The following is a 12,674-nucleotide window of genomic DNA, read 5'->3' as shown; positions in this document are numbered from 1 at the left end:
GATGTAGAATTGGGAGAATGGAAGCAGAAAAAAACAGAAGTGAGTAAGGGTGATATTTCTGTTCTTGCTAGAGGGTTGTTGTTGTCGTTATATACTGTCAAGTCAGAACCTACTCATAGCTGATCCTCTAGTGAGTTTGCAGAGGGAATAAATCTCATGGGAAGAGATTTCCCATCTTTCTCCTGCAGAACAGCTAGTGGATTTGAACTGTGTGCCTTTGGGTTTGCAGTTCAAGTCCTTATCACTAAGTCAGCAGAGCTCCTTTTTGACAGAGATACGTGAATGTTGAGTAAACAAAAAGGAAGGCTTTGAAAGTATATGTGTAAAGGGACTTGGTATTTTTAGATATTCCAGAATAGAATTCTTTTATGCATTCTTTTGAGTTAAGATTTAAAAATAAAAGACTTTAAACTTTTTTTTAAATCATAAACAAAACAGAGATGCTTGCAAAATATGTAATCTTCTTTCAGGTACAAACTTTTTGGTCTATTTCCTGGTGGTTGACTGATAGCAAATATATTATTAATGGCACCTCATACGTTGTAAGCTATACATCAATTTCTTTAAAATTAGCATTCAGGAAGAGATGCACTCTACAGAACACTTTGGTTAATAGAAGCACATCTCCAGATGAGCTGTCTCTGCTAATATGACACTTTGAAAGCAATGATAAAGGACTGTGACAAGTGAAATCAATTCTCTTCTCGCAGGTGCCAAAGAAGTATCACAAGATCTGTGGAAAAATACATCCAGAGAGATTCTAAAAACACTTTTATATCAATCTTGATCAAAAGTCTCTCTTTCCTCTAATTTAGCGAAAACCCAAATAACAAGAGTGAAAATTATTTTGTAACTAGTAACTTCCTTAAAAAAGTTTTTTATAGCAATCTTTACCGATAATTTTCATATTTCACCATCTTAGGAAATAGATAGGATATCTACCATAAAGGGCTGGCCAAAATCTCGTGAGTACTCTCTTCATATTGGAAAGTTTTCTCTCTTGGGCCAGAATGTGTATGTTTTATAGACCTATGAACATGCACATTATAGACCTATGAACATGTACATTACCATTCTCTTCTGCTGCTAGGAAGGAAACACCAACTAAGTTTCCACTGGTCAGATGCATGCATACAAGTATTTGGAAGGGAACAGGAATCAGAGTTCTTTTTTTTCATGCAGGACTAGGTCATCTGTAGCAGAGGTAGAACTGATCCACTTGAGTCACAGAAACTCCTTTACTAGGTCAGTCTTGCTTGGGTCTTCATCTGGGTGGGGTTCCTGTAATTCAGGCAAATCTGCTCCTCCACCTCTCCTAACAATTCTTCCCACTACCTATTATAAATTCCTTTTTGCTTAAATGGAATTTGCAATGACTACTAAGCAGTGGCAGTAGGGAGTTCATAGTTCAAATCTACCAGTTGTTTCACAGGAGAAGGATGGGCAATCTCCTCCAATGTGATTAACTGCTTCTAAAAACCTGCTGGAGGTTTAGCTGTAAGTTGATTCTGACTTAATAGGAATTGAGCCTTAGATTTTTGATAGCTGACCCTCCAGGGGGTTTTCAGAGGCTGTAAACTGCATGGAAGAGATTGCTCATTTTACTCTTTCGGAGCATCCAGTGGATTTGAACCGAGTACCCTTGAGTTGGTAGCACCACTGCTTACCACTAGGCCACCAAAGATCTCTTTTAACAATTTTTATTTTGCAGACATGGTATTTTATAATATTAACCCTTGAAGGTTGACTGCAGAGTTTGTCTTCTTAAATATTGTGCCATACCACAGGAAGTAAAGAAGAATCAGCTACACACAGATTAACCCACTGACAAATCAAATTCTACTCCATTGTCAGGGTAACAGCTTACTTTTTTTCACTTAACTGTTTTTTTAAAAACTAAGAAAATTTCAGTCCTCTAACACATATAAGCTGTCTATTATAGCTAACTTAATATTTTTATTACACAATTATTATTTTAATGAATTACTTAAAGGCCTCGAATACACACAAAAATACGTCAAATACACAGAAGTGTTTTTGTACAGTAACTCAAATGAAAAATAAAAGGATAATTTTTATTTGTGGCAGTTATACAACCAACTTCATAGTTATTGGGACTTAGACATGTCATTGAAATTTGACAAGATAGTTTCTTTATACAATCGACAGACCATCATTGATTATACTACATAAGTGACAAGGGTAATACTATAGGCTTGTTCTATGGATTAACAGACAATGTTTCTAACAGGGCCTTATAGAAATATATACAAGTAACAGGTTTTATCATTATGCATTATATTGCAATTAACAAAGTATTTTATGAATCTTAATTCATCTAAGCTTGATCAAAATTTTGACATAGATGATAGAAGTCATTCCCTTTTGTATATAAAAGTACTGAAATTTAAAGAAGATAGAGGACTTAACCAAGGCACTATGACTTGGAGAATGTAGAAAGGAGATTTGATCCTAACTTCACCAAAACACTTTAGTCAATGCTTGCATGAAGGGAAAAAAAAAATCCCAAATTTTGTTGGTAATGTTTATTCTTATAATTTAAAGAACTCATGGGACATGCATGTTTATTCCATATGGTGCTGCCTGAAAGGGCACCCACTCACCTTCTTGACTTCATACTTAATGGCGAGTTTGACACGACTCAGTGATGACTTATGCCTGTGCATCTCCAGAGGCTCTGCCGATTCCAGATCTCCATTCAGAATAGCTTCCACCTCTTCAGAGTCTCGGCAAAGATCCAGCACGCCCACTACAAAGTCTTTGCACTGCATGGAGAGCTTTCGATAGTCATTCTAAGAACAAGATGTTTAGAGTATATTATAAAGAATGTGCTTTTAACCCAATGGAAAGTATTTAGGATTTGAGCGAATTGGGAAAAGGTATTTGTGATGGCAGAAGGAGCTCAGATATAGTTGTGTAAGTATGAGATGTTGTTAAGTACTGTGGAGTTGGAACAGACTTATGGTTGATTTGCCAGTGGGTTTTCAGAGTCAGTTTGTCACATGGGGATAGACTGCCCATCTTTCTCCTAAGGAACAACTGGTAGATTCACACCCAGTGCCAGGGTTGGCAGTACAACTCTTTACCACTAAGTTACCAGAGGTCCATTAACATGATTGATTGATTAGTTAGCTGTGAGACTGCTATTCCAGGAACTAAGGATTTGGGATCATGTCACTCAGACAAAAACAGACAAACAAAAAGCCAAAAACCAAAACCAAACCCCCCAAAAAACCACCCACAAAAACCAATCAGAGAAATGACTTGAAAAATGCATCATCAGCAAGGAAGCCTGATAACGACCTAGCTAAAACATAAAACACAGGATATCTGGTAATGTAGAGACATCATGGAATTATCTTCTCAGACTCCAGGACATTTCTTTCCCTCCTAGACCCTTCCCACATTCTTTTCCCCTTTAACAATCCCCATTAAAAACCTGTCTTGATCCGGAGACATCAGAAAACTGTCTTCAGAGCACCAATGCTGCCATTTTCTTTGTTTGCCAGCATCTGTCTAAAATGTATTTAAAAGACTGAATCCTTGCCTCAACTCAAACCACCTTGTAGTGACAAGCAGCCAGACATCACCCATTCGCTGGTTACACTTCCTCTGGCTGGGAAGCCTTAGTCCATACTTTGGTAAGTTAGATTCAAGATTGGCTGCTATTGTTGCCTCTTGGCCAGGTACGCTTCTGCAACCTGCTCTACCATATGAAAACAGCTCTGAAAATGGGGCATATTTTAGTTATTGGTTTGTATTAAGAGATGCTGGATAAATACAAATGCTGACTGACTCAAGTATCCAAAAGAGACTTACCTCTTTTACACTTACAAGCAAACAAAAATCTTTTACAGTCAAAACAATTTTATGTATTTTTCTAGTAAAATACAAACTTATTTTATGGAAATAATGTGCCCAGTCTACTACTCCTAGCCTTGTTGGAGTTACTGCTTTTCCTAGTCCAGAAACCAACAGCATCAATAGTCTTTGGGAATATGTTAGAAATGCAAATTCTCAGACTTCACATCATGCTGAAAATGGGGGCCAGCAAACTGTTTAAGCAAGTCCTCCAGGTGATTCTTAGACTAATGCTAATGCTCAAGAATGTCTGATTTAGAGTAAATGTAAAGAGTGTGCACGTACCAGCAGGAGAGGCAATCCTGTCCCTTCCCTCACCCTGCCCCCCTTTGTTTGTCTGAAGGGCATATTAACATGCTGGGAAGAACTGGGAGGAGAGAAATGTCTGATTATATTTAATTGAATTCTCAAGGGTTGCAGAATATCAATACCTGAGAGAAAATTTTCCAGGCCACTGGAACTAACACTTTGCTAAAAATAATCTGTGAATCTTTAATTTCATTTGCATAGTTATATAGTGCCATGGACCGGTATAAAGAAGTCAGCTGGCAGCCTTTCTTGCTACCTTCTGCATGGACTTCTATTTCTAGGCTGCTGGTTCCAGACAAGGTGCCAATAGCCATCTCTTGGGAACGTATTTCACTTCCAGAAACTGCTGTTCCACTTCTATGATGTTCTCTCAAATTCTAGTTCATTAAGAAAGTTAACTAGATGATAATCTAATTTGATACACCAGAAGAAAATGGAATTCTTCGTTTCACTCCATTATGAGAAACTATGTGTATTAATAACTAAACAATATTAGCACAGCAGTTTCCTGGTTTCCAAAAATTATAATTATTAAAAATACACAAGAATTACAAAATTTCCCTTAAAAATTAAATTTAGAGGAAAAACCATCGTATCACTTAAAATAAAGAAGAAGAGGAGAAATTGTTTAAAGGGAACATGGACTAGAATAGTTTCTTTTTATTCACAAACTGACATAAAGGACAGTTACAATTTATCCTTTTCCATAAAAACATTAATCTTTGGTTTCTATTCAGATTAGCACCATGCAACTGATAAGATTAATAAAATGTTCAGTCTCTGGTTTTATGTAGTTTCAGTTAATAACCCATTCTTGAAAAACTAGTGTAATATTATAACATGCAGAAGTATTCCATCTATGTCTGTTATAGATGCTGTCCTTTTAATACAAATTTATTAAAGTTAAAGCTCTCTTTTCATGTAATTCAAATGTTTGAGTTGAAACTGCCTCCAGTTCATGCTGATCTGGGAGACTTCACACACTGCAGAAAGATCATATCTCCATTGCTCAGAAATGGGGAAAAAATGTTCTGAAAAGAAATCTTAGCACCTGCTTTGTCACTCTTACAGAATTCATTTTTAAAATCTATAATCACAAATTGTCTATTCTTATTGAAGACTGTGGATTGTTTGTTTTCCACACCTACTGAAACTTGAGCCAAGCAAGGCATAAGCAATTGGTAATCACACATGTTGCAAAGGGGTTATAAAATAAGGGGTATTTTGTTTTCATAACAACTTAAATGTTGCCAGAAGATGTCTTTTACCTAAGTGTAGAAAATAATCAGAGCTGTAGAGAATGGCAATTTCTTTATTGTAATCATGGGACATCATTTTCTAAATTCGCAGAGCTACTAGTCGAGCTCATGTGCCAACTACAGGCAGCCAGTCTTTCCTTATTTGCAAGAAGTCCACACTGCACCACGAAATTAGTTCAAATATGAACTCCTACTTTTCAGCATGTCACAGCGGGTTTTCAGGTCTACATTTTCTAATATTTTTTCCTTAATTTGATCTTGTCCAGTGATTTCCAAGGTACCACCTGTCCATTGCTATGGCCTTCTTCCAAATCTGTAGGTTAGCATGCAGAGAAGGAACTCAGAACTCTGAGGGTACACTCAAGCCAGAGGAAGGATGGCATTTATTCTCACCACTGCTTGTCTACAGGTATCGGTACATTTATTCTAAGTACATGGTTTAATCACTATTCTCATTCTTTTCTTTAAAGCTTCATAGGAAAATGGAAATTAAACTCTAAACATGCTTGCTTCTGTCATACTCTATTTCTAGTAATAAAAGAGAAAGTTTTCTGTAGCATGGCTGCTGAAAGCACGGATTTGAAACCAAATACCATTAATGCTAAGAAGTTGCACTATCAACCCAAAGGCATGTGGTTTGAATCCATCAGTTGCTCCAAGGAAGAAAGGGGGCAATCTCCTCAGAAAACTATTGGAAGGTCTGTTTCTACTCAGTGGTACAAAGCAATGACAACCATTTCCTTGTTATGTGATCTTGTGGAAGTTACTTAACTTTGCTGTTTGTTATTATTATCTAATATTGTAATTGTGCTCTGGTGGCCTAGTGGTAAGAAGTTGTGCTGTAATCCCAAAGACACATAGTTGAATTCCACCAGCTGCTCTAGGGGAGACTAGGCAATCTCTTCCGTGCAATTAGCTGCCTCTGAAAACCCACTGGAAGGTCAGCCATGGGACTCAGTAAAAACAGCTATATATTTATAATTCTATCTATCTATCGATTGATCGATCGATTTATCGATCTATCATCTATCTATCTATTCAGAGTGCTTATTCATAACACTGCTGTTTGCTATCAAGTCAATTCTGACTCAAAACAACCACAAGTCTGCAGAGTAAAACTGTTGCCTAAATACAGTATATTAGCTTTAATATGATCAAATACAGCAAATGACATACTGTCTAGGCCTTAGACACTTGGCTGTAGATGTAGCAAAGGGGACTTTGTGGTGGCTTGGTTTTTTGTTTGTTTTATTTTTAAAGTAAGGGGTCTGTGTAATCAGATAATTCTGAGTTTCTTGCTATAATATTCTACACTTGTTTTTGGATGGTATTCATTTTCTTCTCTTTTTATGACTCCTCTGTGACACGTGCTGAAACTATTTTTAAAGATGGGAAAATTGAGGTACAGTGAAAGCAACTGACTTACTCAGAGATTGAGCCTTCCTATTGATTTAGTCAGCATTAGGAATTTCAATCTGGATTCTCACAGCCTAACAAATGACTGGCTTCCTTGCTTGCCACTGACGTTTGGAGAATTAGACCTAGAGTCCATCCTGTCCAATATTCTGTTTCTCAGAATAGCTTCAGACAGAGTTTGCACATCCAAAATATTTCTTTAATAACCTGTCACTGAGCTGTCCTCCATTAATTTATCTAACTCTGTGTTCTAGAATATGCAGCCTCTTGAGGTAATGACCTTCATATGTTTCCAGGACTATGACTACTATCTTTCCCAAGAAACTCTGAAAATGGCATAATGGTGTAGATATTTTTCTTAGTCTTCTGAATGATGGCAATTTAAGCGATGAGAATTAGATATTAAAGGCCATTGCTGAGATAAAATAGATAGAAACCCAACCAAAAATGTTGCAGCTGAATTAATTCCAAATCATTGTGAACCGTAGGTCGGTTGGCTCTAATCTTTATGGACACAGACTACCATCGCTTTCTTCCTTGGAGAGGCTGGTAGGTTTAACTGCTGAGCTTTCAGTTAGCAGCCGACTGCTTTACTACTGTGCCACTGTTGTTGTTGTTGTTGTTGTTAGGTGCCGATGAGTTGTCTACGACTCATAGAGACCCTATGAACGAAAGGCCTGAGCACTGATCGTACACAGAGTTTCCAGAGGCACAAGCCATTTCGGAAGTGGATGCCGCTCCTGCTTCCAGGCTTGTTTTAGTTGGGAAGCTCCAGCAAACACTGTCCACCATGAGTAACCATTACCATGTTTGGCACATCAGTGTCAATCTGTGCCACTTGGGCTCCTTAAATAAATACAGATGGCTTATACTTGAAATAAATATAGGTGTCCAAGGGGGAAACAAATCACCTTTTTTTCCATCAGGGAACACATTTTTTTATTTATTTTAAAGTTTTTATTTTAAGACTAGTACTTTAAGCCCAAACTCCCTGTGGAAAGAACATAGCAAACACTAGGGAATAGGGCAAATTAGGTTACCTGCTTCTTCAGAAATGAGCTTCACTTTCACTGCCCTTTCACAGCACAGAGTCCCTGGGTTGGTGCTGTGAAAACACTATTTTTCCTGTGTCTCTAACTCTGACAGATGGACATGAGCTTGGCATGAGGGGGCAAAGAGGTGAAAGGAAATCAGCTAAGAATGAAGGGAAGGAAGGAAAGGCCATTTTGTTAGGGAAGAGACTAGCAGTCCATAGAGGCAAAAACGTCTACAGAACTGTCCTAATTTTGGCTTAGAGGGGGATGTGTTATGCAAGGCTTTCCATATAATGCAGAAAAAGGATCATGAAATTTAGACTAGTGCTGCATATCCTTAAGAGATCAGACAGCTGAGTATTATCTTAAACCTCTTTTTTAGTCTTGTGATATTTTCTTCACATTTGAAAAGTTCTCAGAGGTGACTAAGTCAGACTAAAAGAGATTTGAAGTATTATCAAAATGAATTTAGTCAGCTCCAAGGAAAAAAATAATGAATAATAGCTATTTCTCTTACCTTTGCTTCACCGAGATGACTACACTGGGTGCAAACGCAAGCACCACATTATCATCAGTAAATTATTAAAACATAATGTTAGAAAACATTTCCTTTTATAGAATCTCTTCTCACACGGCTTTCAATAGGTACCAAGCAAAACTCCACTGGAACTTAACTCTCAGTATTTAAGCATAAATTAAAAATAAATTGGAATTATTTTACCTGAATATATTTCTATTGGTATGTTTTCAATATGTTCTACCTAAGTTTTAGTCCTTTCTTACAAAAAAAAAATTACTATTAAGTCCATGAAAATAAGTCTTTAAAAAGGCTATCTAATGAATCTCTTCAGAAAGAGGCATAAATAAAGGTGATAATTTATTTTCTTCTTTGCATTTTACATGGTTTAAGCTTTCTACAATAAATATATTCCCTTTATGTTATAAAAACATTTTTAAGGGAGCAACACAATGATAGGCCAGGTCTACACCAGGACAAAATGAGATTTCAGAAATGTGTAGGGAATTTGATGAATGTGGGAGAAAACAGATAATAAAATAAAAATCAACCCTTTCCCATAATCTTTTGGAAATCTCAGGGAAAAGAGCAGATGCTCCTGATACTTAACTATCTACTGTTAATTATATTTCTATAAAATTCACACAAATCTGAAAAACTATATTATGATGTGGAAGATGTAATAATCACACATTCTGTGATCTGTCATCACAATACTAAATTAAAAAAATAAGATTATTCAGCATCCAGAAAACAATGGAGGAGTGGGTGTCTATTATCATTTGCTTATTAATAAATTCATAATCAGACTTTCACCAGGGATCCAAAATACTTTTTTATCCCCAAATAATAGACAGAACATTCAAGATACATTGGAAGAAGCAGTAATGGAATAAAATACGGTTTTCAGAAAATAAACTTTGTATAGAAAAAATCCTTTGTTCTGGTTGGAGATCGTATCTACCAAAAATGTACACTTACTTTAAAAGGTCCATTAAAGCAGTTTTAAATTATGTATATATTTCTGGGTTGATCTTATATCTATGATCACTCTGAATATGCATTTGTGGATTTCACAGAGAGGTATTCTTGTATTAAATTTATGACTTTTATAGTATTTTTATTTTATTGTTTTTTTTATCTTTGATTTTTTAGCTCTACAAATGCTTGTGCCTGTGAGCAGAGCACTCAAAATTAATACAACTACTATGCTGAGGTCCATCACACAACTAGTCACCAAATAGGAGAAAGAATTTGGAAGGAAAAAAGTCACACCAAATTCCTCTTTATAACTGTTTTGGTGAACGCTTATTTATAACACAGAGCAACACTATTCTAGCTCTGAAAGAGAATACATACCTTCTCCAAGTAATTATCTTATGGTTGAGAAGGGAAAAATTCTCTCATCAACTCTGAATGATGCTCCAATATCTCCTGATTCTATATTCACTGGGTAGGACGGCTTGTGGGGCAAAGTACAGAAGAACTCAGGCAGCACAGCAGCCGGGAAGTGACTGAGCCTCGGGAAGGGCAGCTGGATGGGTGCGCAGAGCTTACCTTGAACTCCTTCTCTATGTTGGCCAGCTTGGCTAGCTCATTGCTAAGCTCCAGAGCCGTGAGCACAGGGTCTTCGCTAGACAGGGACAGGTAAGCCGGGCTGGCCAGCCCCTTGTAGGCGTTGATCCTCGAGCGCGAGTGGCTGAAGGAGTCGTGCCTCTGCTTCTCGGTGCACTCTCCGCACTTGCAGAAGTAGTCGTGAGGCCGCTCGATCCGCGCGCCCTTCATCAGCAGCATGTGCACCACCTCGTACTTCTGGCAGTGCGCCGCCAGGATGATGGGGGTGATGTCCGGCGAGAAGCGCGTGCCGTCCTCGTCGTAGGCGTAGAAGTCGTCGTCCTGCAGCTCCTGCTCACAGGGGCTCAGAGTCAGGCGCTTGCTGGCAGCGAAGCCTGGATGGTTGAGAATGGCCTCCACGATGCGCACGTAGCCCTTGCTGATGGCGAGCAGCAGGGCGTCGCCGATGCGCGCCAGGTTCTCCTTCTTGAGCAACAGCTCAGTCACCTCCAGGTGCTCGTTGCCCACGGCCAACTGCAGCGCGTTCTGGCCCATGTAGTCCACGCAGTTAACGTTCAGCGTCTTGGACTCCTCCAGCATCTTGCGCACCACGGGGATGTTGCCATACTCAGCGGCGTCGAGGAAGCGTTCCTCCTCGGCCGTGAGGCTGGTGCCTCGGTCATTGAACATGAAGGCCGGACCCCGGACGGCCTGGCGCCGGCCTTTCTCCCGCATCACCGTCATGCGCCTCAGAGATGGGCTTCCTTCTACCGACCTAATCAGCAGACACAAAAAAAGCAACTGTAGGATATCAATACAAATTCCTTCCTTGGCACAGCCCCTCCCCAAACATTAGGGCCCTTCCTAGGGCATATGCTACTCACTGCAAACCTGTGGTCCTCAGGTGCGCAGGGTTCGCTGCTAAGGAGTTCCCTGAAATTTACACCTGTTTCTAACACCTGTTTCTAACACAGGCTGCTTGAACCTAGAGACAGGCAGGCTGACCTCAGAACAAGAGACTGTGTTCTCTAGAAGAAAGCTTTCAGATGTAATAATTATAAAAACAATGGACACACACCCACGCCTCCCCTGTGGCCCTAGCAAAGATGGAACTCTTTTATTTTGTGGCAATAACCTTGTGTGCTCTTAAACATCTGAGAAGAGAGGCTAGCAGGCACTTGACACCAAATATTTTAAAATAATTAGCCAGAACAGTCCTTTCAATTTATTGCATATTTTAATCTAAATAGATTCACTAGTTTGTTTGATTTGGTTTAGAGTCCAATACTTAATAATTTTGAGAGATCTCAGGTTTATTGTACTTTTTTCTCTTTAGGAGATCTCCCTCCCTGCCCCTCAATCCCTTCTAAAATAACAACAACAAAGGATTCTTAAGTGGTTATACAATTAGATCATCAATTTATGCTTTTCTTTTTACATTCTTTTTACATTCTTTTTTTTAAAAAATTTTACACTGGTTTACTTACAAAGTTTGTATACATTGTTTTTCAAACCAGATCTTTCTCATTTCCTTAACCCACCCTTCCCTCCATCTATCAAATTAGGCGACCCTATGATTAAATGCCTACCACCTTCCCCCCCCCAATCCTCATACACGTTTTACTAGTTATCTATTTCTACAATAATGGTCTTATACAGTATTTATAATAAATTTTGGAGAGGCTGTGGTGAGAAAGGCATTTTCATACACTGTTGGTGGAACTGTAAAATGGTATAAATCACTTTGGAAGGCAGTTTAGCGTTTCCTCAGAAAGCTGAACACAGAAATTCCATATGACCCAGCTATTCCACTGCTTGGAATATACCCCAAGAAAAATGTTAACGGAGGCACAGAGACTTGTATGCCAGTGTTCATAGCAACATTATTGCTATCACAAGAACATGGAAACAGCCCAAATGTCCTATCACAATCATATAGATGGAGAAATTGTGGTACATTCATGGATGGAATATTATGCAGCATGCAGGAGCAATGATTTTGTAAATCACTACTTAACTTGGGAGGAACTGGAGAGCAATATGCTAAGTGAACTAACTCAGTTCCATGAGGTCAAAGTTAGGCTTATTTTTAGGAAAACAAATTCTTTGATTATTGATAACATATAGCTCTTTAATGCAGCTATCTCTTAGGGAGGAGCTCTGGTGGCTCAGTGGTAAGTACACACTCTGTACACAGAAGTACAAAGTTTGAATCCACCAACTGCTCCGAAGGAAAAAGACTGTCAATCTCTTCCAGTGTTATTAACTGCTACTGAAAACCTGCTGGAGGATCAGCTTGGGTCGGTTCCTACTCAATGGTACACAACAACAACAACATAATCGTGCTCTCTTTGAAGTAAGCAGATATGATTTGGTTCATGGTTTAGAAGTCACTCTGGTGGTCTAGTGGGTAAAGAGTTGCACTGCCAACCCAGAGGGCAGGTGGTTAGAATCAACAGCTGTTCTGCTGGAGAAAGATGGGCAACCTCTTCTCACGGGATTTACTGAAAGCCTACTGGAGGGTCAGATCTAAGCTGGTTCTAATTCCATAGCAATGAGTTTAGTTCAATTGAGCATTACTCTGTGACTAAAGCAACTAGGCATAATTGTTTATCAGAACAATGTGACTTGAAATTTAATTCTCAATCATGTTAGTTGAGATTTAGTTGCATTTACAAAGGTTAGCCAAATTCTATCAGAGTC

General features: G+C 38.5%; 1 protein-coding gene across 1 annotated transcript in view; it reads right to left on the bottom strand.

The window, feature by feature from the left end:
• The window catches only part of TRPC3 (transient receptor potential cation channel, subfamily C, member 3), a 78,509-nt gene extending 67,426 nt beyond the window's left edge, over positions 1-11,083 (bottom strand). Inside the window, exons 1-2 of the mRNA XM_006881049.1 lie at positions 9,975-11,083; positions 2,625-2,813 (exon numbers count right to left, since the gene is read on the bottom strand). Of these exons, the coding sequence (XP_006881111.1) occupies positions 2,625-2,813; positions 9,975-10,715 (930 nt within the window). The 5' untranslated portion in view covers positions 10,716-11,083. The remainder of the gene's footprint in view (positions 1-2,624; positions 2,814-9,974) is intronic.
• Positions 11,084-12,674: the final 1,591 nt, after the last annotated feature.

The sequence above is a fragment of the Elephantulus edwardii genome, unplaced genomic scaffold (assembly GCF_000299155.1).
Source record: "Elephantulus edwardii isolate Elephantulus edwardi_28Jun2011 unplaced genomic scaffold, EleEdw1.0 scaffold00012, whole genome shotgun sequence".
NCBI lineage: Eukaryota > Metazoa > Chordata > Mammalia > Macroscelidea > Macroscelididae > Elephantulus > Elephantulus edwardii.
The sequence above is the reverse complement of the archived record's forward strand: the minus strand, read 5'-3'. Positions and strand labels throughout refer to the sequence as shown.